The sequence below is a fragment of the Numida meleagris genome, chromosome 19, assembly GCF_002078875.1.
Source record: "Numida meleagris isolate 19003 breed g44 Domestic line chromosome 19, NumMel1.0, whole genome shotgun sequence".
Classification (NCBI taxonomy): domain Eukaryota; kingdom Metazoa; phylum Chordata; class Aves; order Galliformes; family Numididae; genus Numida; species Numida meleagris.
In genome coordinates this window covers 2,159,874-2,185,650 of record NC_034427.1, presented here as the reverse complement: position 1 = coordinate 2,185,650, position 25,777 = coordinate 2,159,874, and the positions used below count along the sequence as shown (strand labels likewise).

At 50.0% G+C, this 25,777-nt stretch overlaps 1 protein-coding gene across 5 annotated transcripts in view; it reads left to right on the top strand.

The window, feature by feature from the left end:
• Positions 1-25,777, top strand: part of CBFA2T2 (CBFA2/RUNX1 translocation partner 2) — a 54,013-nt gene that overhangs the window by 1,407 nt on the left and 26,829 nt on the right. Inside the window, exon 1 of one of the 5 annotated variants that reach the window (XM_021416420.1) lies at positions 17,131-17,238. The exons of 1 other annotated variant lie outside the window; for it this stretch is intronic. In XM_021416420.1, coding sequence (XP_021272095.1) covers positions 17,193-17,238 — 46 coding nt within the window. In that variant the 5' untranslated portion in view covers positions 17,131-17,192. Of the gene's footprint in view, positions 1-17,130; positions 17,239-17,283; positions 17,352-24,242; positions 24,476-25,777 lie in introns of those variants that run through there. 3 more of the 5 variants (XM_021416419.1, XM_021416423.1, XM_021416422.1) reach the window with 3 other exon arrangements.

Here is a 25,777-nt window from a genome sequence, read left to right as displayed (position 1 = left end):
TTAATCTCCTTTATTCAGCCATTCAGTCACCTTTATTCAGCCTTTTTGTGGTTCTCCAGATCTGTGTGCAATGCACAGCTTTCCATCTGTTTTTCTTTTGGCGTAGCGCTATGCACACTGCAAATCATCTGCTGTATGGGCGCTTGTTAAACTACTCTTGTGTAGAAGAAATGCTTAGAGTGTTCCAGAAACGTTTAGATGTTGTACTAAGGGATGTGGTTTAGTGGGGAAATATCGGTGGTAGGTGGACATAGGCATCTTGGAGGCCTTTTCCAACCTTGGTGATTCTGTGACTCTGTGATTCCGTACTCCACTGTGTTTGGAGGTGTGGGCATTTGCAAGCTGCAGCTGAAATTCTGAAGTAAAGAAGCTTGCAAGCTTTGCTTGAAAGAACGATGGAGCCCATAAACACTGAGTGGCTGAGTTCAGAGCTAAGGACATCCACATTGCAGCAGCTCCAGAATCCCTTTATCTTCAAAGCAGGAATTCACAGAGGTCTGTTGAAGCCAGGTGTGCTGAATGGAGGCCCTTCAGCCAGCTTCTCTTAGACATTCAGGGAAATGGGGGTTTTAAAATTTGTGCGGTATTTGCCTCTGAATGATGGAGCTGAAGTGCTTTGCTTTCAAAGCCAGTAGAACTGAACTCCGGGGAGAAGCTGGGTGTTGGTTATGTTTACGTTTGTCCTATCCAAATGAAAAAAGAGCATTTTTCAGCGTTAGGGAAAGAGTGCTCACTCTGCTGTTAGCTCCCACTCAGCTTCGAGATTATTTGAAGCAAGAAAATACCCAACGTTGAAATTTTGCATTGAGATTTTGCAGTCCCGCTTCTTCACCTCTGCTCAACTGAAGAATTTTTCTGAGTGAACGATTTCCCAGCATCCGTTGTAGCTGTCAGGTGAGGAAATGCAGTGCTCAAACAATCCCCAACAAACCCCCAAACCTGTTGTGACGCTTTCCAGCTTTGATCTGATGTGTTAGTCTTCTGCCATGATAAATACCACCACTTGTTCCTCTCTTTTACTGGTGCTGGGACACTTGCTCCTTCACATCCTCCCCGTTACCTCTGCCCTGCTGTGACTTTGAGAGATGGCTTCAGATCTAGGGGCAGAAACCTGCTGAGCAGCAGTTAAGTGGTGTGGTTGCAGCAAGCCCCACCTCTGTTGTAATCATTAGCCTATGGATTTGAGGGCAAAAAAAACACACCAATATAATATGAAGCTTCTCGGCTTTCTGCAGACTAGATTTTTTTTTTTAAGTGAGATTTCCCTTCAGAGCATCTTTTGCTTCTCTCTCTTTCTCAGCAGGAAACTTTCCATCAGCACACGTTGGTGTGTGAGGAGGATGCAAATAGCTGCAAGACTTAGGCTCTCGCTCTTTGCATCCTATAAATCAGTCTTTGTGTATGCTTTACTGTCCTATTTATTAGCCTGCAGCTAATACTGAATTACATGGCAGACTACAGCTTACAAACTGCTTGTTCCCTCAGCAGGATGCAGACACAAATTAAAATGGAAAAGGGTTGGATTGCTTATTTCTTTAATTTTCTCCCTTCCTTTATATTATGGCAAGTGCTTCTTTTGTTTCTGCTGCTTCTAAGTTTTTGACTGGCCCCTGTGAACAGTGCTGACAAATGTTATTCCCTCTTACTCGGCGTGATGGTATTATTCAGTCTTTTGTCCCAGACTGCTCACTAAATGTGAGCCATATTTCTCAGTATTTTCCATGATTTTGAGGCTGAAATTCTCAATATAAGCACTTGTGTGTTTGCTCTCGCATTTTCTTTTGCCATCGCTCTTCTACTTAACTTAGTCTGCCACATACCTTTGCTCTGCTTGTCGAGCCTTGCCAAATCATTTGCTTTTGTTTCCTTATGTGTGTTATGGACAACAAGGGATTTTGGTGAATTGGTTTTGTTGCAAAATGATTCAGCCATTCAGAGCATGGAGCAATGGCTTAGCTTGTGGAAAGTTCTGTGGTTGCTGCATTCACAAACCCACAGGTTCTTGAGAACTGACATCTTGTTTGTGCACAGGTGTTTTGTACAAATTTCTATGTATATATAACACAAAGTCCTACAGCAGCATAATGCTTTTTCACTGTGCTTTTCAGGATATAAAATTGGGATTATCCACTTGATGCCAGTATGAAATTATGTATTTGTAGCTCCAGGACCATGAATCTTGACTTTGTAAATGCCCTCTGACAGCTGAATGCTCTGTTTATTTTCTTCTGCCTGCTAAGAATGGACAGGACTACCTTAAAAGCTGCATGGATAGGATGGCACGTGTTGAAGGCAGATGAGGGTTTGCTGTCAAGAATTGAATTGCACACCAACAGTAATTAGAAAAAATATGTAATTCTCTCCAATACAATACATTTTCACAATATTCATGGTTCTCTCAAAAGCTCTGCTAATTGGATATAATTTAGCATTAGTTAACACTGTATTTATTCAAGGAGTCTGAGGAAACTCATTCCATTATAGAACGGTCCTCACATTTGTCTCAATTCCTTTTTGTGTCTCTTCATGGAATGACTTCACCGTTCCAGTCTTTGCAGTAGGATTATTGGTATGTCCTGGGCAAAATAAATAATAATAATAAAAATCTTTATGTTCTTCATTAAAGCTGTGGAGGTTTCAGTAGGAACTGGACTGTTCCATGTCCTAAGAATGACTTTCAACCTAGAGGATCTGAATTTTCTGCATGCCTCAGCTCTAGGTAAAACAGTTCTGTAGTCTTAAGAAAGCTTTATTGTTTTTCACATATCTTGCATCACTTAGAGATGTAATGATAGAAGGAAACAATGTTTGATCTAATTTGACCTTCTACAGTATGCAAGCCATAGAATGTACAGGTCATTCTTGCTTCCTGTGTGATAATGTATGAATAAACCAGGATTATTTTTGAAAGAGATTAATCATGACTGAAAGTTTTTAAATGATAATCATAATGTCCACAGGTAAGCTGTTTCAATAGTTCATTGTCTTCATTGCTTAGTTAGAAAAAGGTGTAGCCACTAATGCTTCCAGCTTCAACATCTGACCATCGCATCTTAAGTCTTTTTGTTAAATAAAATAGATCTTCAAGCTTGGGATGTTTGTCCTTGTGTAGAACCTTGTATTGACCATGAGCTTGGCTTTGTTCGATGTCCTGTGGAAGTGCTGCAATCAGTTCTGGGGAAATAGCTCAAGACTGGACTTCTGCATATACTGTGAAACATTACCCTTTGTTTTCACGGTGGATACTTTGCTTACCATGTTTATTTTCTTTCTTGAGATGGCATGCAAAACTTTGAAGCACGATGATTTTTTTTTTTTTCAATTCCAACACAAGCACTCTTCGGTAATGACAAAGGAAATAGCTACATGCATGCACTGCATGCTGAAGAAAAAAACACTTTTTCCAAATAGGGCATTTCAAATTGTTGCGTGTGGTGGGAGACTCACATTGCCTATGTGACAATCTTATGGATTACTCAGTACAGTAACAAATAACAGATGTATTGAAACATAAGAACGTGTAGTGGGTGTCCTGAGGAATGGCTTCATTGAAGTTGTGGGTTTTAAGTTCAGGGGTGGTTAAAAAACCTTAGGGTTATTTCTCATCAGACGATGTTTTGATCCCAGTCACAAAAAGAAGAAAGTGTCTTGAGTCTCCTGTAAGGTATTTCTTTATCACAGAAAAGCTTTCCTAGTTGGGACACATGGGACACACATTGTTTGTGCCCTTGCACCAGATTTATGACACTTTGTACCATGAACGCTGAACTCATTCCATGTCGTTGTTACATTTCCTGGTATGTTTGCTTTGCAATGTTTTGAGGGAATATGGGGGCTGTTGCACAGTGCCTTTCCCCAGCTTTTGGGTCAGTGCATGATTGCCTCAGGAGGTGTGCACTGGCTTTTCAGTTTTGAACTTGGTAGCAAAAGAATGAGGAAAAGGAGAAAAGAAGTGGTATTGTCTGTGATAGCATTCTCACTCTGGTAGCAGCGGACCGGTGTATGCCATGGGGATGGGTAACCTCAATACTTCTAGACTGCAAGAGCACACTTAACTTTGAAATTATACAGTTTCAGATCCATCCAAATGTGGTCCAAAGTGACCAGACAAAATTATGGAGGTGGTTATTCTGGGAGTTGTTGAAAAACACGTGAAAGACAATGCAGTCATTTGTTGCAGCCAGCAGGAGTTCCCCCATGAGGGGAAAGTCCTGTTTAGTGAACTTGATCCCTTTTTATCACAAGGTTGCCCAAGGGAAGTTCACCAAGGGAAGCCAAGGCATAATCATTTGGGATCTCAGCAAAGCTTTCAATGCTGTTTCTCCCAGTATTCTTCTGGACAAACTGTCCAGCATACACCAAGACAAAACCAGAATGCATTGGCTGAACCATTGGCTGGTGGGTTCTGGTTAATGGTGTTGCACCAGGCTGACAGCCAGTCACTAGTTGGGTTCTGCAGGACTCCATTTTCAAAGCAGTTCTGTGCAGTGTTTTCTTCAATAATGCTGATAAAGTTCTTGAGGGTACCTTTAGTTTGTGGATGATGCTAAACTGGGAAGAGCGGTTGACTCCCTTGGAGGTAGAAAGGCCTTGCATAGATACCTTGACAAATTAGAGGGCAGTCACCAACTGAAGTTTAAGAGCAAGTGCTGGATTCTGCACCTGGGTTGGGGTAACTCTATCTGTATGTACATACTGAGGCACAAGGGGCTGGAGAGCAGCCCCATGGAAAGGGACTTGGGGATCTGGTTGATGGCCAGTTGTCCATAATCCACAGTGTGCCCTGGCAGCCAGAAGGGCCAGCCATACTCTGGAACTGTGGGACAGGCTGCCCAGGGCAGTGGGCATGGACCTGAGCTGCCAGAGCTCGGGGAGCACTGGGACACCACTCTCAGGTTTGGATTTTGGGTTGTCCTGTGTGGATCCAGGAGTTGGACTCCGTGATCCTTGGTGGGTCTCTGCCAACTCAGGATGTTCTATTGTTCTACAAAGATAGATGCCAGCTTTAATGTGGAAAACACCCTGAGAGCGTGTTCTCTCTTGGAAGAGGGAATTACCCAGTGACGGAAATTGTAGGAGGTGGGTGAATTCTTCACCACTCTGCTTGGTGCAGTGTGTGGGTGTGTTCTGAGTGAGGTTGTTATGCCCCTAAGGCAGCTAGAAATAGTGGTCTGTCAAAGCAAGCAGGCTGGAAACAGCCGGCTGTGAAGGTGGCTGCTGCAGGAGGAAGGAGTTGCAGTGGGCAAGCCGTATCAGCATCAACATGGGTTTGCAGAAACCTGGTACTTGGTTCATCCACTCCCTGCGAGGGTGGGCTCTTCTCTTTGTCTTGAAAAAAAGACCCTGCAGAACTTGAGCGAGATCATTCTTCTTCAGCTTCAAAACCCACAAGTCACCCTTGTATAGCTGTTCTCCTTTCTCTGAGTTCCCTTTGCAGGAGAAACAGGCACTTGTGAGCATGACTGATCTCTCCTTCCCTGGATGCCACCTCTCTTTAGATGAGATGAATTGTTTGCTCACAGACTGCAAGGGGAGTCTGGGGTAACTGGTTCCAACTGTGGCAGCTCAGAGGTAGATGAAACAAGTCTTGCTCAAGGCGCAGCTAGACGTTGTACATCCCTATTTCTGTTAGGCTGAGCACTGGGAGGAAAGTCAGGTCATTAAAATCCAACATAAAACAAACAAAACCTGAGGAACAACAGTGATCTTGTGCTTGATATGTAAAACCAGGTCCTGCCTCAATTATGGTGCTTTCTGCAGCCTTGGGCAAGTGGTCTGGATGTTTTTCTGGCTTGTAGCTGAAATGTGTATAAGTATATATGCAGCTGTTCACTTTTGCAGTATAAACCATGTCTGCTAGAAGTGCTTTAAATCTGGATCCTTTTGCCAGAACCAGGTCAGGAAGTGATTGCACAGGACCAGACACCAGCAGGTATGACAAGGCTGTAACTTCTGACAAGAGAAAGTGACCAACACCTGGCATGCCACAGAGAGGAGATGCTTCAGATAACTCAGCTGCAGCCAAAGCATCGTCCGCCTGTGGCTCAGCTTCCATCGGTGGAGTGCGAAGGACAACACCAGCGAGCCATACTGTTGTTTTATAAGGATAAACACAAAAATATGTGCCATTAGCAGCTTTAGAGATAGGGAAAAGGTAATGATGTCCACGGGGTGCCGGGTATTGAGCAGGCTGATTGCTAGCACAGGACATCACTGGTTCTTGTCACTGGGCTTAGCATCTGCCTGAGAAGCACTGCTGGATTTTATCACTGGTCTCTAGGAAGTGAATAATTAAGATAGACTTGTAATTTGTTTAAGCACAAATTACACTCATGGCCTTTGTTATCAGCCCAGTGATTTCTACTGTACTGTGAGTACAGTTGCTGGGTTTGTTGGGGAGTTTCTTAATGTCCTTGGGTATCTGTTACAGAGAAATACTTGTTCTGAAACTAATGAACCAGAAAGAAAGGAGAAATGTGGGACTGCTTTGAAACTTTGGGATGTTCCATATTAGTTTAAGGCACATACTAACTTTCTGATATGCAGAAATTAAAACTGGTCTGTGAGGAACTTGGTCTCGATTTTTGTATGCTGTAAACTAGCTGCCTTGAGGTGTTAGTCCTCGCTTACACTAGTGTTGGGGAGAGTGAAAGGGACTCTCTTTTTAAAGCTGTCAAAGCAAAGAGTTTTTTTCTGACTTGCAAGTGAGGACAAAAAAGAGCATGTACTTCAGGTAGAGCTCGTGTCTTTGACTCTGACAGAACAGGACTGGAGTGGAGTTTGTGAGCTGAGTGCAGTTTCCATTGGCCTGAGCTGCCAAGGCTTCACGGCTGCCTCAAGATGTTACCCCCAGATATCCTCTGGTATAAGAAGTCCCGGAGGCAGTGCTTTCACCTGGACAGATGATTTGCCTGGATCCCTGCCAGACTGAAAGCCATCTTCCTGAGGGCACTTGTCCAGCCAGTACCAAGCAGAAAACTTCTAGCATTGTTGCCCTCCCACCCCTCTCTGTTGCACCCCATGTGCACACCTGGGTTTGACTCAGCCGTGACAACGGCACTGAGTGTAATTTTGGCTGCATCTGGGGATTCCATGTTAACCAACCTTAGCCTTCAAGCTCAACTAAAACTGTCTTTGCTCCATTTCATTCTCTTCTAGCAAGTGAAGCATTAACTTCTACGATCTGGTGACTGGACTTTGAGGCTCAATCCTGCACATATGTTTTCTTCAAAGACATGCTTTGCAGTCTTGGTAGAACGTAAAGGATCACGCTATTCAGGCGGGGATTTTCTCCAGTGTAGATTTATGGTGGAATTTGAAATTCTTCTTGGTAATAGCTCTCAACCTTGAGTTGCAAGGATATTTTCAGAAGATAAATGGCATGCTGTTGTCTCGACTTTAGGTCTGTAGATGACATTTCAAAGCTTTACAAAATATTGCAGAATTCTCTCATTACTGGGTGCGGTTTTGAATGGAAAAGGTAGCAGTAGCTATTTTTTTTTCCTGTGGATGTCATAAAATAATAACTTGACTGCTTAGCATTATTTCTGCAAGCGTTCGCTGCCTTTCTCAAAGCAGATGTAACAGACATGCTGGTTTGCTAGCATCAATAGCAGCTTCTCCCTGAGCTAAACATCCGCTTTTCTGAATCCGTGTGGTCTCTTGGGATTTGGTCAGCCACTTCCTAACAGTGTACTTAGTCACTGTAGCAGCAAGTTCCTCTAACTGTTACTGCCGGGAGCAATCCCACCTGGCTTCTCTATGTGTTTTATCTAGCCATTTCTGACATACAGGAGGTGTAGATCTTACATTTCCCCCAAATCCAGAAGTAGCAGAGTGTGAGGGATTGGCTGTGCTGTGATGGAGCAGGGCTGGCTCCTGCTCAGCAGGTCCGTGACCCCGCAGCCTGGTGCCTTCTGCATCTCTGCCCTGCTCCTCAGGAAGCACAGCAGGGAGTGTCTGATCATCCCGCAGCTGGTATTCCTGCTGCTGCGTGATCTGCCTTGACAGTAGCGATGGGAGTTGTTTTCTTCACGCCTTGAGATGTGCGTGGTGCTTATCAGGGTGCCTGGGAGTAACCGTCTCCCTCCACAGCCCCTGCTGTAAGCATCCCACCCCAAAATTTGGCTGCCTCTGCTCTGAGGATTTGTGGCTTGGCTCTGATATGGCACAGCTGTGTAACCTTGACTCAGGCTGCTGAGAAAGAGCCACGAGAAAATCTGTAGAGATAAGAAAGATTGAAATTACAGCCTGAGGTCCCTTAGTCACTCAAGACTCCAGAAGGAAGAGAAGTAAAATGCGGAAGGTAACAAATCCCAAAGGGAAGAGAAAAAGGAGGGTGTATGTGCTGATGTATGTGGGGCAGAGTGCTCTGCCAGGGGCTGGGGGCAGTGGTTGGTTGGAGCAGCGGTGGGCACTGGTGGGACTGGGCTGGTGGCAGACAGCAGCTGGGCCTGGGACCTTCCCTGTCGCCTGCCCGCCCGCCAGCAGAGACTCTTTGGATGCCTTATCGGGAGTGGTAAGCACACAAATGCTTCTCCTAATAACTCATTACATCCCAGCTATCTTCTGTGTGCGTTAGCCAACAAATATTTGCTTTATACTTTTAAGTTCTTGTGTGTCCTGCCTGTGGAGTCTCTTTGCATCTGGCCGGAGGTGCTTGAACGAGCTGGGCTGGAAGTGCGGGGTGCATCTGCAGGGCCAGCTCCTGCAGCATCTTACAGGCAGCAGCAAGGGAAAAATGCTCAACCTTCCCTTGCCTTCACACGAAGCAAGGAGGACAGCAGCTGCTCCTTTGCACCCACCTTCAGGGCCAGCTTGGGTCTCTGCAGCCCATCCCCTCCTTGCAGCCCTTGCTTTCCAGTCACGTGAGTATTGCAGGAGACAACGTTTTGTGGCGGTGTGGTGGGAAGCAAATCTTTCAATGGCTTTTGGTTAGGCAGAAAATTATTCCAGCACTTTTTTTCAAAGATGCAAACACGCACCGCGTGGCACTTTCAGGTGCAGATGAGGATGGCTTGTCTGGTTTAGGAGATGGCAGGTAATTGCATGTGCAGGGGAGGCACTGTAGTCAGGATGTTAAAACACAAAGTTGTCAAATGGCTCCCATCTTCCTCCCCCTCCGGGCAAGCTCCTTTGCGTCAAAACAGCCAGTCTAGCAGATCTGCAGTCAGAGCCCTCCCTCCTCCTCCCTCAGTGGGTTTGGTGGGGGCCAAGAAGCCTCTGATTAATTGTGACTGTAGAGCACTGAACTTAGAGGGGAGATGAAAAACTTCAAAATGTTTGCCTCCCTGGCAGCATATATGTGGGTTGGTAATTGGGTTTATCTTGTGACATCATTAGGATCTCTGACATTTCCAGCTTAGAAACAATAACTCTCCTTATCCGTCGTCATGTTTTTCTAATTAAAGACAAAGCTTAGTAAATATTTTTTAAATGATTGAATTTCCCGAGTATGGAAAACACATGTCGGGAGTCGGGCACGCAGAGTGCAGTGTGCCTTTTCCCATAGCATCCCTTTGAGCATACGAGCACAAATACAGATTTAGAGCTGTGGGTGACAGGTTTATCTGGGATGATTGGCAAGGATTTATAAACCAAGGGGGGATTTACTTAGCTCTCACTCCCTCCTCTTCCCCCTTGCCTTTCCCCCCCCCCCCCCCCCCCCCCCCCCCCCCTTCCCCCCCCCCCCCCCCGACCCCAGTCTCAGAAATAGGAAATTGGGATCACATTAAACCCTAATTGGTTTGGCTCCAGTAATAGTTCGGGGGCTGCCAAATAGTTAATTTATTGTGTGAGAGTTTGGCCATGTGTTGAGAGGCAAATTTGCTTTAAGCAAGGGATCTTTGTAAACTGTGCCTCCATTCATGTGCCAGGTCCTGTTTACAAGGCGCGGGGAGAGGCAGGGGAGCGGTGCAGACGGGCAGGAGGCTGCTTACCATGACAATCAGGGCATGGCAAGGGGGGGGACGGGACCGAGCAACTGTGCTCTGACATCTCCAACCCCCCAGCTTCTTGTTCTTCCTTCCTTTCTCCCCTCCAACACGCTCTCAGAAATAGCTGCATAAAAGAGCTTAAAGTGGTTTTAGCTGGCCTGTACGATAGGCATTTGGAAACTGCCAGCTAGATAAGATGCGGGAGGCTCTCGAGAGAATAAATGCATCTGTGTTGGAGATAACAGCAGGCCTGGGCTGTCACCTCTGAGCGGGGCCAGGTGGGGAGTCCCCGGGGTGGTAAGATTGCTTTTCCTGTACCACATGAGGAGGGGCCAGGGGAAGCCTGCGTAGCTGGCTGCTTTCCTGCGGCCCCCAGAAGCCCTCTTTGTTCCAGCCCTGCTGGGGCTGGTGGCTGCGTCACCGCCCGGCTCTGCTGCCGCAAGTTGCTTCTGTTGGACCCGCAGCATCCCCTGTCCTTGGCTCCCGTGTGGCCTGCTGGAAGCCGGGCTCCAGCAGGAGAGCTTGAAGTACTGGCAGTCCTTCTTTAGGCTGACCCCTCTCACTTGAATGGGAGTAAATCAGATCAAAGAGGATGATCAAAGAGGATGCTGCAGCTGAGCTGCGGACTCTTGCTCCTGGCGTGGCTCTGGTTTCGTAGTATGGTTTGCAAGAGGCCGTGTAAGGAATAAATTCATGGCTGCAACGTTTTCTTTCATTTCTTGCTGAGTTAAATAAGAAACTTCATGGCAGAGAGCTACTTCCAGCTCTGAGGCAACAAACTTGTTACTGCCGTGCTCAGCAGTGCCCTTTCTGTGTAAGCTGCTATTTCCATTGTGCACTCGATACCTGAGGCTCAATATTGTGACCCTTTAATTTTCAGCTGCTAAAATGTGCCATGCTAGTTGGCTGAAAGGGAAGAGCTCAAAGGGGAATTTGAAATAGTTGTGCTGCGGAAGCAGTGTGTTTCTTTGGATATTTCTTAAGTGCTGAGCGTTTAGGAGAAATTGATAGGTAGCAGCAGTGCACTCTTAGCAATACTTCTCCGTCTGTAACTCCTGCTTCCTGGGATGTAATAAAATCCATTAAGTTCTATTTATGTTCCAAGGCCCAATATAGTAATAGTTTTATTTGGATAATTGTGGCTGTTCTGCTGATAATCAGAAGACGGAAAACTTCCAGCCTTGCTACAAAAGCCAGGCTGCCTATTTCAGGGGTGCGGGGCTGGCCCAGCCGAATGTCCGCCAGTTTGTCTGAGAGAGATGCCAGCTCACCGAAAGGAAATGGGATCAAACCGAGCCTCTTTGGGATCCCCCGCTGCCCGCGCTGCCACCTGCTCCTCGGACGCCGGCTGTCGCGTCGGGCTGTGCTGCCCCGGTCTGGCACCGAGGTGCTAGCAGGGTAAGGCCGCTCCAAGTGCTTTATGGAGACAAATTGGACAGGTATTAAGCAAACAGCAGTTATTTGTTCTGGAGAATGTCTCTTCATCCAGAGGTCTGAAAGCAGGTTAAACATTTATCAGGGAGCCACTCCCCACTTTCTCATCTTCTGCTTAGTTTGAAATGCAGCCATTTCTCAGCTGAACTGCTGTAATTACTTTGAAGTACATAGTACTTCCTCCACTTTTGGCAGGAAGTAAAGAGGAATACTGTACTCCATTGCAAGACAAAATAGAGATCAACAACCGGGATTTTTCTCAAAGAGCAGACCTGCCTTCCCTTCCATTAAACCCGAGTTGGATGGGAGCCTTATGCCCATTTCACTTTTGTGATGCGAGTGTGGCGGTTCCAGCACACAGCCTATGTTTATGTGATGATTTAAAGCAGCAAATTCTAGCCAGAAATTCTTTCTAGTTCTTTGCTTTCCTTCTGCTGCTTCCTTCTCTGTTCTCACTACAGACGCCAGTGGATCACCTGCCCACGGTGAGTAATGATACAAGCCGTGCTTGGCATTGGGCTGAGAAACTGTCGCCTTTAGGAAAGTTCTTCCAGAGATGTGATCCTGCTCTCAATCAGGAAGCGCTGGAAAACCCTGAATCCTAATTTGAGATTACTTGTGTCAGCTTAAATACCCACTTCCTCTATGAGCGTGGACACCTGCTGGAGGATGTTTCGGTGCTTCTGCCATGGCTGGATGTGCGTACAGGCTGATGCATCCAGGTCTTCAGCCTTCTGTGCATTCCCTCTTCCCTCCTTCCTCCCCCATCGTAGCTGGAAGCTGTTGTACTTGATGTCCTTATCACAGAGCCATCCGCTTCCCAGGAGAAAATCTTGCTGGGATGTCTGCTAAGAGGTGAAGAGGAAAGGTAGCAATCCTGACAGTGGTTTCCAGGAAAAAAAAAGAACGTGGCAAATTGGTGACAGCCATGAAGGAGACTCATTGAGCAGATCTGGGAGAGCGTTCCCAGCACCATTGCGGAGAGGAAACGGTTCCTTGCTGTGGGATGGAGGCGGGATCTCTCCCTTCATGCCAAGTGTAGTGGCTCTTTAAAGACCTTATCACCTCCAGCTACATTCAGCGCTGCGCAGAGGGATATACACATGTCCCTGCTTGCCTTCCTTTCCGCTATTCTTCGTTTCTTCAACCAGGCTAGTCCTCACCTCTAAATGTGTGCAGGGAAAGGAGGGATGAGAGTGTAGAGACACCGGCAGTGGCTTATCTGTAGAGGTTGTAGGTCTGACCGCAGGGTAACAGAGACCGCCAGTCAGCGACGTGCAGAAAGGAATTCCTGGTGAACCGCCTGCATCCACTTACCGCTGTTCATTTATCTCTCTGCTGCAAGAAGTCTGACCCCAGATTACAGCTCTTGGTCCATGCGGGTTGCCAGCTTTCAGAACACACTGATGGGTGCCTTATCCCCGAGGAATGTTTTATTTCTGTGAAAGTGTGGCCAACCCTCTGTATCTAGGTGTGCCTGGCACCTAGAAGTTAATGTGATGGAGTCTCCTGAGGAAGACTCTTTGCAGCAGACGCTGCTCTTTTGGAAAACTCACAGTGCTGTAGCATAGGTTGTAGTTTAATGATGTTACTTGTCGCTCTGGATGTGTACCAATTTTCCATGCAGTTGGGCATGATTCGTGATTCTCATCACTTGATAGGACGAGTTTTTCAAGTCTTCCTCTGTGTCTTTCTGATCTTACTTATTTGAGGATGAACACAAGCCTGCATAAAATCTTTCCATCCTCCCGCTTGAAATGCTGCTTGTGTTTTGGTGCTATTTGGGAACTCTCAGTACATTTGTGTTTCCAGCAGCTTAGTCTGGCTGAAACTGAGAGAGAGTCCAGTGGTGGATGAATCCTGTCAGTTTAATCTCGTGGCTTTCCATGCCGGCACTCTTGCTAACCCAGGATGCATTCAAACATTTTGAATATTTGTTTTACAAGGGTTTGTACAGTGCTGTGATCACAGTGTCGAGCTGTGCTCTTTGGTTTGCATTTGTGGGTTCTGCATTGCCAAAACGAGAAGCGGAGGCACTAGGGGAATGGATAACAGTTGTGATACAGCTCAGTGCCGGAACTAAAAAGATGCAGAGGACGCTTACGAGGAGCAATGCCCTCTCCTTGCAGGTTCTCCCAGTGCTGAAGGACCAACCTAGATGCTCTACCAGGAGGGCAGCTCGTGTGGCAGAGACAAAACCTACGTGCAAGACAAGGCTGGGAGTCCTCTGTGAGCAGGAGGAGCGGAATGGGGAGGACCCGGTGTCCCGGCTCAGCTCCTGCCCATACAGAGGCAGCAGCCACAGCACCCTGCACCTGCTCCTATCGCAGCACTGTCTTCCCTGCCCCTGCATAGAGCAGCACCTGTGTTGCCTTGTGCTGGGGTGCTCTTTGAAGGTGTTCACAGGCATGTCTCCTTCCTTTTTCGTCTTGCATGCACTTGTCTTATTGAAGAAACTTTTTTTTTTGGTACTGCTTTTTCAAAGGTATTTTGAAAGAGGAAAAAAGAAAACTGCTCTAAATATTCTAGAACATCTTTTTGTGTGTGAGTGGGTACATGAGTATCATAACATGGGTGATTTGTACAAGTTTCTTCATTTGCCTGCTCTCAGTTTTATTTAAATGTTAAGTCTTCAGCCACTGCAGCTGCCATTTCATCAGATTTTATTTTCCATTCAGTAATTACAGCAGTTTCCCTTGAGCCCTGTACCTCTAATTAAGAGAGTTAAGTTAGCTATAAAGTTATGGGGATAAAATTAGTTCTGTTTTTATGGTAAAACATGCTTGCAAAAACAAGGCTTGTGGGCTTCATCCCTGCTCCTGTGTGCTGCATGTGTCACATCCCTGCCTCTCTTCCACCCTTGGCCAGCACTGTTGACCTTACATAGGCACCGGCCCTGAGAGCCAAGGCTGCAGAGCTGGGTGCAGGCAGCCTGAGCGGGAGGGTTTGCAGCACACTGCAAGGAGCTGAAGGCCAGGACAGCGCTGGTTCTGCAGAGAGCCTCAAAGAAAATCATAGAATCAAAGGAGGCTTGGGATGGAAGAGACCTCATAGGCCGCTCCTAGCCTCTCCTCTGCTGTGGCTGGCTGCATCCCAGCTCAGGCTGCCCTGGGCCCAGCCACGGCCTCGGGCACCTGCAGGAATGGGGCACCCACAGCTCTGGGCAGCAGGGCCAGTGCTGCACTGCCCTCTGCGTAAAGGATTTCCTTCTCACATCTGACCTAAATCTTCCCTTTTTTAGTTTAAAGCCATTTCCCCTTGTCACTATCTGCACTTGCAAAAAGCAGCAATGGGCTTGGTTGGGTGAAGTCATGAGGCGGCCAGCTCTCCGCTGACTGCTCCTCCAGCATGGGATGGATCTGAAGCTCAGGGTGAGGGCAGAACAGAGCACAGATCGATGGCATGTTCCATGTGGCTGCATTTCCCAGAGCGGCTGCTCCGTGAATGGAGATGTACCTCTCTGCACCTGTTTTATAACACTGAGGCAAAATATTCCGGGCATCCAAATAGTTTATACCCCAGCAAACATATCCTGGCAGCGGGAGCGTGAGTTTCCATCTCATTGAGCTGCTGGCAAAGCCCTGGTAATTCCAGTCACTGATACGGCGTGGGGATGATCCGCAGCACGGTGGTTGTGTCAGGTCACAGCATTGCTGCTTTTTCTCAGCAGCGTGTGTGTGTTTACACTGAAGGGTGAAACAAAGTGCTGAAATGTCCCTTCTCTGCTGCTGGACCAAGATACCACAAGGTCAGAGAACCAGTAGGTGTCTGAGGATTTTTGTACGGTGAGCATAAAGTGGCTTTCTGCACCTAGGTTGTAATGAATTGTTTTCAAATATGGGTGTTTTTTAATGCAAATGCTGGCACTGGTTCTCAGTTTCACAGAGGCTGACTGATAGCAGAAGCAAGGATCGCACTGTGCTGCAGCCACCTGGGCACGAAGGCAGCTGCAGGTTTCCCTCTGTCCCCAGGCCTGTTTGTGGCACGCCGAGGGGCCGTGCCCTGCGAGGTGGAGCAGGACAGGATGGCCATGTGCTCGGGCTCCTTCGAGCTGTGCATTGCGGCAGAGGCGGCACGCAGATATCCGTAGGCATGGGAAACTTGCCTTCAGTGCTGTTACGGATTTTATGGTGTCTTGCATACAAGAAAGAGAAGCCTACTCTGCCTGCCTTGTATTACGTTACACGGCTTAAGGCAGGCACATACAACATTCATTTTAGAGGTCCATCGTCCATTTCCAGAGACAAAGGAATGCTTTATCGGGGCTTTTATAAAATTTGTATGCTTCATCAAAGGTCCCATTGTTCCCTCATTAAAGCAGGATTATCCCTCTGGGGTTAGCCATTCTGCATGGGTCAAGCAAGTGGCAGTGCTCCGTTTTCACAGCCAGCTTCTGGCCGTGGGGCTGTGCTGGGACACGGGCGAGGAAGCACAGTGACACGGACTGGTGCTGGCACCCACAGCGGGCTTGCATGGACACTGGCCCTGTTGGGCTTGGATCCAGAAGACGTGGCAGAGCCTCGGGGGTGTGAGACTAAATAGATTAAATCTGGTGGACCTTTTTCTTTGATGGACTAAGTCTGGTGGATTGTGTCTTGGATTAAATCTGGTGGACTGTGATTCTGGATTAGGTTCAACTCATCAAAAAATCACGGCTAAGGACCAGGTGGCTTCTTTCACCATGCTGTCACACCCGGCCACTTGGAGCCTGCTGGGCGATGGGTTTGCTTGGTTTTGTATGTACACCACTAGTCTCTACTCTTTGTGGTTGCATCTTGGAATCATGGACACATTGAGGTTGGAAACGACCTCTCAGATCATCCAGTCCAACCCTAACCCATCCCACTGTGCCCACTGACCCTGTCCCTCAGTGCCACATCTCCACATTTCTTAACACCTCCAAGGACAGTGGCTGCACCACCTCCCTGGGCAGCCTGTGCCACTGCATCACCACTCTTTCTGAGAAGCTTTTCCTAATACCCACAATCAGAACCTCCCCTGGCACAACCTGAGGCCATTCCCTCTCGTCCTATCACAGTTACCTGGGAGCAGAGGCTGACCCCCAGCTCACCACAACCTCCTTTCAGGGAGTTGTAGAGAGCGATAACTTTTCCCCTGGGCCTCCTGCAGACTGAACCATCCCATTCCCTCAGCAGCTCCCCATCACACTTGTGCTCCGCAGCTCTCACAGCATCATTGCCTGTCTCTGGACATGCTCCAGGGCCTCAAAGTCTTTCTCATAGTGAGGGGCCCAACACTGAACACAGCGCTGGAGGTGCAGCCTCACCAATGCCAAGTACAAGGGGACAATCACCACCTGGTGCCAACCCAGATGTGCTCAGCACTGCACTGGGGCTGGCAGAAGGGTGGGAGCTGGTGCAGGCTGGATGGTGCAGCCATGGGGTATGGTCCTGGTTGAGACCGTGGCAGCAAGGCACAGCTGGGCCGTTCTGCTGCCCGGCTCCCTGTCCCACCAGCTGAGCTGGGCAAGCAGTGTGCAGAAGCTGACTGTATGCAGATGACCTTGCTCAGTGCAAAAATCAGCACACAGGGCTTCAGGTGGCCTGGGCTCAGTGAGGACAGCGTGTTGTGCTGGGCACTGACATGGCCACGAGTGGGGCGGGAGCTGCTGTAACCCTGAGCCCCTGCTGCAGCAGGGCCAGGTGTTTGCCTTTAGCTGCAGCTGCTCCATCTGCAGGAACAGGTGGAGTCGGTGGGGATAGTCAGCAAAACACAGCTGGGAAAAGTTAAGAAAAGAGGAATGATGTGCTGCTTCACCTGGGCAGAGCAGCCTGGAGGCAGAGCGCCTGCGATAAACACTGCATGGTGACAGCGTGGGCTCCGGCTGGATTAATGAAACGAAGAGGAAGTAAGTGTGCGCTTGAACTGGTTTTTTTCTGGGTAGCAGTGCAGCCAAATCAAATCAACTATTTCAAGAATGCGTGCCTTCGCATCTAACCTTGCTTCGTAGAAGCTTTGCTGGTGAGCCTCTCTTCTTCATCTCTTACTCCAAGTTTTTGTTGTCGTTTTTTAAATGAGGAGGTTTCTTTTCCCTGAGACGTATGTTGTTGTTGTTTTTTACATCTTGTGGTGTACAAAGCGAAGGTTTTGGCCGCTGTTCAAGTTTCACGTTGAGTGTGGCCCAGTTCTGGACTGAAGGGAGCTCTCAGCCCCTTCCCTGTGTGCGTGTTAACGGAGCGCAGCGCTGTGCCGTGCACCTCTGCCTGCTTTCATGCAATACCCCAAGTAGCAGTCAGCTGCTCCTGTAAGGCTGTTGTAACCCCCTCTTTGAACTGTCTGAAGCATTTCTGTGTATGTTGCTTGCTTTGTGGGAGCAGGGGGGGGCAGGCAGTGTGCAGGTAGCAGAGCACTGGGGATGGAAGAGCAGGCATTGCTAGCTCTGCATGCCGTTCTCCTCTCTGTCCCCCTAATCCAGCTGGGAATCTTGTTACTGCTGTGGAGTGGGGAGCGTGGCCATGTGGATGAGGTGGGATGGGGACCGTGTGTTTGCTGGGCAGCCCTGGGCTGGGCTTTGGGTCCGTGCACGCTGTGCTTAGTGCTGCTCTTCGGCAAGCACGTGTTGAATCCTGCGTGTTGCCGAGGTGGATGGGTTGTGTGCTCTGCTATCCTGTTTTTGTGCTGTTTCTTTGGGAGAAGCTGGTCGCGTTTTGCTGCGATGATCTTCTGCGCTCGTTTTGTTGAACAAGTTTGCTTTATAAATCCGGTGAAGAATCTTCCGTTGAATCGTTCTTCTGTTGGAAAAGGGCCGTTTGTCAAGATTGAAACTTTCCCTGTTTCAGGAAATCAGAATTTCCCCTAGGTGCTCTGGAGTATTTACTAAACTGTACAACATGGCCTAAATAAACACGCAGCGATGTGAATGTGGCTCTTGGCATGCTGGTGGAACGCGGGCTGCCTGGGGTCTCCCTGCTTTGTGCCTTCCTTCTGCGAGAGGGTTGTGGTTCTTCAGTATCCATAAGGAAGGGGAGGACGTAACAAGGGGCGGGAGGAGAAAGCTTCATGCCGATACCTGAATATAGATTTTCACCCTCTTAAAATTCTTCAAAGCATGAACCCAAGATGCTAAAAACCCTTTTTCCAGACATGGTTAAAGTATCTCAGTGTGCATTTTCCACTGAACTGCTGAGTTACTGTTTTCCTTCTGGCCTTCCATAGCTGTATCTCTCGGGCTGGGTGTTTCAGACGGGCAGAGCTCTGCGCAGCGCACTGGGCTGGGGGCTCCCATGTGAGCAGAGCTCTCACCGCTCTGCAGAGGACAGGAATGCTGGCTTTTTTTTCCTGGAAACTTGTAAACATGAACTTCCTGCTGCCATGAACTGTGAGTCTGTAAGTAGGCTTTGCTTCTGACAAAAAATGAAGGGAATAAAACTTCAGGTCCTCGTTCACCCTGCCGGGACCTCCTAGGGCCACGCACCGACCTCCCGCAGGCGTCAGAGGCAAATCAAGGAGCCCATGGGTGGCTCTGCAGATCAGTCTTGTTTTATTTTTCCTTCCTGCAGGCACCCAAATATGGATGCAATCCTAACAGAAGCCAGCTGGAGAGTCTCAAAACCTTAATGACTCTAGAATGGTGTTTCCTCACTTGTTTCATTTCTCCTGCCACAGAGCTGATCTTTGGTGGCAGGGAGTTAACCCTCCCACATCCAAAGCAGATGTTTTTGGGTGGTGAGCCAGCCAAACTGGCAGCTCTTCAGCTTTGCATGTTACTACCCATGTCACTTAACCCTGCTTTTGTTCCTGCCTGCATGGGGAGATCTGCTGGGGGCATAAAGCAGTTCAACCGGCAGTTTTCACCTTCTGCACTTTTTGCTCTTCTGCATTTTGTGCGCCGCTCTGTGCCAAGACAAATAGCAGTGCAGGCAGACATCATCCTGGCTCCCCGTGCCTCTTGGTTTTCGGGTGGTGCATCTCTGGGCTGCTGCAGCTGGTGCTGTCCGTGGGACAAGTGGGTGCTGGGGAGATGGTAGAAGCAGGGAGCGGAGCAGAAATAAGGCAAAAAAGGAGATGAAAAGCATGGAGTGGAAAGGGGAAGAGGATCTGGAAAGGAAGGAGGAATGGCTACAGGGCACCAAAATGTGAACAGAAAGAGTGGGAGCAGGGAGCATCGGGCAGGATGGAAGGCGAGGAGGATCTGGATGCAGGCTGAGCTCTCTTTAATGAGCCTCCTGTTAATTAACGTTTCTTCACGCTGCAGCACCAGGCCATGGCTGTGATCCAGCCGCTCTCCTCCTGCCCCCTCTGGCTGCAGCTCCCTGCCTACGCCCCACGCAGCCCTCCCATGGGCAGCACCCAGCAGTGGGCAGGAGGGGAGTGCTGTGCCATCCTGCATGGATCGCTCCCAGCAGTGCCCACATCAGCCTGCGTGGAGCCAGCAGTGGGAGCTCGGAACACTGGCCAGGCACAGAGCACAGTGCTGGGGGCTGGCTTTTGTGTTTCCCCCCCAGTCCACCGTCATGGGCCAGCTGACAGCTGAAGAGGAGCTGGCAAGTATAGGCATTGGGAAGGAAAATGTTGAAGAAAAAAAAAAAAAGCTATGAGACCAGAAGGGAAGTTGCCGTTTAAAGTGTGTGGTTTGGGTTGTTTGGTGGGGCGGGAAGGGAGGGAGCCCCGCTCGGCACTAACCCTGCAAACCAGCAGAGCTCCAGGAACGGCCAGAGAGTCCAGCCCTCAGCCAGGGGCTTTGCTGGGAAAAAGGAACAGAACAGAGGATTTTTCTGTAAGCCTCGTGGGCAGCAGCACGGCGTAGAGGTGCCGCCTCGATGGGATGCGTGGTGGCACAAGGAGCACGTGTGCCATGTGCAGCTGCTGTGCAGAGGAGCGCCCACAGCTGCAGTGACCGCAGGGCACAGAGGGGAGGGAAATGCATGGTAAAAGGGGAAAGGTTCTGTGAAAGCGGTGGGAGACGAAGAAAGAAAAGCAGCTCCCCGGGGAGGAGCCCTGGCCCAGAGGGGGAAAGCTGATGGTAGGAGGGCAGGAAGTGTGGTGCTTAACGGCCCTACCATGGGGAAGGGGCTCGGGGTCTGCCACCCTTATGTTATTGCTCATGGTTTTGATTGTAAATGCTGCCCTTCCTGGGACAGGAGCAAAAGCACACATTGTGTTGCTTTGAGATGTGTTCCCATGTGCTTGCTTGGCTTGCAGGCCCCCCTCCTGTTCCCAGCACAGCTCCTGGAGCACAGGCTGGCTGCTGGTCCCCCACCTGGCTGCTGGGCAGCGACAGTCACCAAAGCTGCCCTTGGATGGGTGGGTGTGTGCCTTGTGACCAACTTTGGCCATCCAGCAGGGCTGCTATTGATTTTGTACCTTTTGACCTTGCTCTTTGGAAAATATTGTCGAGCTGCAGAGCTGTTGAACTAGACTTAATCCTCTACAGGCTGGGTTTTACTCTATCCAAACAGGATTACTCATTTTTTCCATATTTCCAAGTTTGGTTTCAATACCCATGACAACTATGGACTGGGATTTCTAATCGTAGCATGGGTGTTTGGTTTAGGAACTGGTCTCCCCCTTTTTTTTTGGGTGGGACTTCATCCCGTTTCCTTCATATATGTGGCCAAAGGAGCAAGGCAGCCTTTGCCTGGGTCCTTCCTACCTCCCCCTGCCATCGGTCAGCAGCTATAAGTGAGGCTGCAGTAGCGTGGTGAGGTTGTGCCTAGCCGGTGAACCCTTGCTCCCACCAGTTCTTCTCAGTGTTTGATCATAGTTGTTCTGGGCGTAAATTCAGCTCGTTCAGTTAAGGCCAGCCTTCAGTGCATGCCCCTCTCTGGGCAATACTGAGGTGGTATAAATGCTGAACCTTACACATGGTCACTATGAGGCAATATGATTAGGCTTACTTGACAAATTAAGCTGGTTAACATGATCTGCCATGTGCTAACTTGGTGGAGGTATTAAAAAGAGGGTATTTGTTAAATGTGATAAGTTTGGGAGGGATACAGCCTCCGAGGAAGGCACAAAGGAGGCAATGAGACATCCAACTCACTGCCAAACCCGGGCCTGGGGGAGGAGGAGGTTCCCAACTCGTTTCCATCGGATTCCAGTTAGCGTGAATTTACAGTTTCCATTTAGCTTGATAGATGGCTTTGGCCACCTTGGTGTGCTTGGATTTATTTTCTGTGCGATGGAAAGTGGTCAGCCCAGAATGACAGAGGTTTCCTGGGCTGCCATGAGTGTGTGCTGAGCTTTTTTCCAAGGTAAGAGCACAGCAGGCAGAAAGTAAAGCCTCAGTGGCCCCGAAATACGGTGGCACCAAAGGGAAATAACAAGAAGTTCAGGTCCCTCGTGCTCTGTGGGAATGGGCTGCGATAGGCATGCGAATTCCACTGCAAACTGGAAAAATTCTTCAGATTTCCCCACTTTCCTCAGAAACCACACTGAGCAGCAGGTATCAATAGCTCCCACTGTTCAAACTTTGTTTGCATCGTTCTTTCCATGGAACATTGCCGTGAGAAGAAAGCAGCAGCAGATTGACGTGGTGAGTCGGGGAAAGCAATTTCCCTGCTGCCGCCGGCTGGCCTCGATCTTTCCATTGTGCTGTCCGTGGGCAGAGGGGTCTGGGCTATGGAATCTGGTGTGGTGTGCATCCGAGGGGCAGGCTGCCGGTGGGTTACACAGATGAGCTGCTCGAGGGCAGTAGGTGCCGTGGCTCAGGGGCTCTAAAGAGTGCTCCCGCTTCCCCTGCTCCCTTTGGGAGGGGTGCTCGCAGGAGGCCTGGTGCAGCGTAGGCTCACTGTGGCACCCAGGTTCCCCTGTCTCTAGTTAATATGACTTGAGGGCTGGTGCAGCTGGGCACAGCTGTCTGCATCATCCTTACTCTGGCAGAGCAGTCAGGAGCAGTGCGGTCCCAGTGCCTGGCAGCAGTGGGGATGCTGGGTTTGTGTACCAGCCGGGCTCTGGCAAGGCGAAGAGCACGTAGATTGCTGTGTTTATAAACAAATCATTGTAGCCATGCTTAAAATACTGGACGTGACTTGAGATCTTGAAACTTCAGACTACTTTAGGTTGTAAAAAATAGGGAAAGGATTCATTTGGCTGTGTGATAGCAAGTGGCAATTCCAACCCAGATGTTGTCATGCTTGTGTTAAGTCCAGTGTCTACACTGAGGTCTTTTGCATTAAAATAAGATTAAAGAAGGGGGCTGTGGATGCCAGTTAACCTGCCCCAGTTAGCCCCCCTGTGCCTGAGAACACTGCCTGCCTCCTAAGAGGGCTTTCTCTGATGGCGTTGACCCAGAGACCCAGCAGCCCCCCACCCGCATCACCTCGCAGAGGATTCGCTGTTCATTGCAGCATCCTCCTCCTCCCCTGTGCTCCTGCAGCAGTCGTAGAGTTCCTGGGTAGGATTGGAGCAGCAGGGCAGGAACAGAGGTTCCTGATGCTCAGTGCCATCAGCACAGGGCTGCTTCCCTCTACCTGGAGTCAGTGGGTGAAGCTGCAGTGTGAGCTCGTTCCTCGTAGAGCCATGGAGCATGCACAGGAGTGGTGCTGCCAGACACCAGGGTGTGGGGCTGTGGAGATCAGCTTTATGGATCCTGGTGCTTGTGGAGCTGCTTGCTTTTTGTCTTGCTTTGTTGTCTATGTAACTGAGAGACGGTTTTTCCATCTTGGCGTACGAAATATTGAGAGCTTTGATATTTTGCACAACCTTCATCACAGGTGTGAAAGCCCCAGCAAACCAGACATGCTGAGCTGAGCTGGAGTGCTTTGGTGACGTGCGGGGTGACCGAGCTGCAGGGGTGCAGGAGGATAGCAGCAGTGCAGGGGTGGCAGCAGCAGAACATGGAAAGGCCCTAACAAGAGGCCTTGTGAGCGAGTAAATACCCACCACCCACGCACCAACAGAGTGCAGGGTTCAGCTCGTGTCAGGTCTGGATTTGGGGAAATGCGCATCGCTTGGCTTGGGCAATGGCAACTTCTGGTTCAGTGCTGTCCTTGCAAGGTACGTAGGAGTCTGGCTGCCAAAGTGTGGTGGAGGGAGAGCTAGAGCTGCCTGCAAACACTTCATAAGGATTGTATTGCAGCTCAAACCTGCAAAACACAGGCTGCCGTGGTGAGTTCCTCCTGAGCTCTTCACACACACCTGCGTGCTCCTGTGCCCAGGCTGCAGAGCAGCCTATTTTCTGCAAGCAAAATTCAAACATCGCTTCTGCTCCTTGGACGCGATGCGGGCGCCTGCGCTGCCATCAGTGCGCTGCTGCCATGGCTCGTGGGGAAGGGGCTGCTTGGAGTGCCAGCGTGTGGGTGGCAGAGCCACCAGTGCTGCGTTAGGGCACGGGCTGGCAGAGCAGGGTCCAGCAGCTTTCTCTAACGAGTCTGCAGCCCTCGCGGGCTTCACCCCACCTATAAAACATTTAGGATTTACATTTTGCTTTAACACTTCCTCTTCGATCCCAGCTAATATGTTACACATTTAATTGCTCTTCCTTTGAATTTTCCAGCCCTCATTTGGTACCCTTGCAACATCGGGCTCTTGTTATCTCGCTGCTGCCCCTAATTGCTCCCACATGCCGCCTCGCAGACTCCGCGGCGGGGGCTTCTCGGGGGAGCGCACACGAGAGCTCGCGGCGCGCGGGGGAACGAACCGTCGGGACGTTGATGGGCGACTTCATCCACCAGCTCGCCCCTGTCTGCAAAAGGCACAGGCTCCTCCCGGCCGTGATTTACGGCGACTTGCGCCCCAGCTTGCGGGGCCGTGCCGGGGGCTCAGCGCAGGAGCGGGTGTCCCCGCGCGGTGCCGCGGCCCCGCGGCCACGTCCCACGCGGGGCGGTGCTGGCAGCTGGCGAGGCGCCCGGCAGCGCGGCGCGGGCAGGAGCGGGCGCTGCGAGGTGGGAGCCGGGCGGCTCGGCGGGACCTCCCCATCTGGGAGCCATCTGTGTTTCCCTGGAACCGGACAGGCGGCTCCAGGCAGTGAGAAATCGCAGATGTGAGGGACCTGACACATGTCCAGCTAATGAAAGGAGAAGGAAGGCTGGGCTCAGGCTGAGCTCCCAGATTAAGAGCGGCGGAGGAAGAGCCTTTTTATTTATATTGCAGCGAAACGAGGTGTATTCGACAGCAGCTGGATTGCGCTAACCTCGCCGCGTAGGGTAAGGCGTCCGCTTCGGAAGGAGCCGGGGGGGCTCGTGGCGCCGTGCCGGGGGCTCGCGGTGCTGGGGAGGCTGCGGGGCACCCCGAGCCCATGCGCGGGCGGCGGGAGGGGGAGAAACTCGCATGGGCGCGAGGATCCTGCAGCTGAAATAACATGGAGCCAGGGGAGAGCCGCGGGGGGGCTCGCTCGGCGTTGCCGTGGAATGGTTTCAGTTTGATTTGATTTTGTTTTTTCCTTACTTTTATTTTTCCCGAGCGGAGGGCTGGGATTGGTGCTTTCCGGGGAAATGCAGAGCCAGGGAGGTTTTTTGTGTGTTTTAGCAAAATGCGTTTTTCTGCCGTGCCTCGTCTCGCTCTCATTTCTGCATGCAAATATTGAAGCTGGGGGAAATCTGCAGAAGCAGGTTTGTTCCGTCAGCCCCCAGCCCTCCTCAGTTCCCTGCGTTTTCGTCTTTCTCTGCATTGTGTCAGAATGCTCCTTTTTGTCTCTGTGCTCCTCTCGCAGCAGCCGATGCTCCCAGCATGTAAATCTGTGGATCGATGTGGCACAGGAGCACACCTCCCTGCCCTGACGCTTCCACTGCTGGGCTGCAGCTGCTGCATCTCGGCTCCCGCTTTACTCCATTGCAATTTGGCATACCTCCTCCTCCAAACCTGCCCTTTCCCTGTGGTTTTGGGAAGGCTCAGCAGTTGCAGACACTCCAATGCAGCAGCTGGCTGGGAGCACCCCCCTCCGGGGCATGCTGCGTTCCCACCCCAGGGTTTGCTTTCTCTTGGAGTTTGCAAAGCACTGGGATATAGTTTTGTTGTTGTTTTTTTAATACAATTCTGAGTCTGCTCGGTGTCCCCAGGAGAGCCAGCAGACAGCAGCTACCGCGAGCTGGGTGCCTCACGGCACAGCAGCACAAAGGAGGAAATAGGAGCAGAAAAGCTCCGACAAAGCTGTGCAGCAAGGATATGCAGGCTGTGCCAGTGCCCGAGGGCAGCACCCTGTGCTCCGGGCCAGCAGCCCCGCTGCAGCCAGCCTGGGGGTTTGCCCAGCATGTGAGCGCAGCACCGGCTGTGGGAGCAGCTGCTCCGGGGGCTCGGGAGCAGGCAGAAGTTTTGGCAGCATCAGGGCAATGCGATTGGGCCACTGAGGAACTTGAAGCTCTGGGTTCTTGCTGAAGTCCTAGGGAAAACTTTTCCTTTATGGGATCAGCAGAAGGGACAATGAAGGGAGCAATTTGTGGCATGTGTGGAGCTGAGCGTGGTGTTTGGGATGGGGATGACTTGGATCTTGGTGGCTGGCCGCTTGTGCC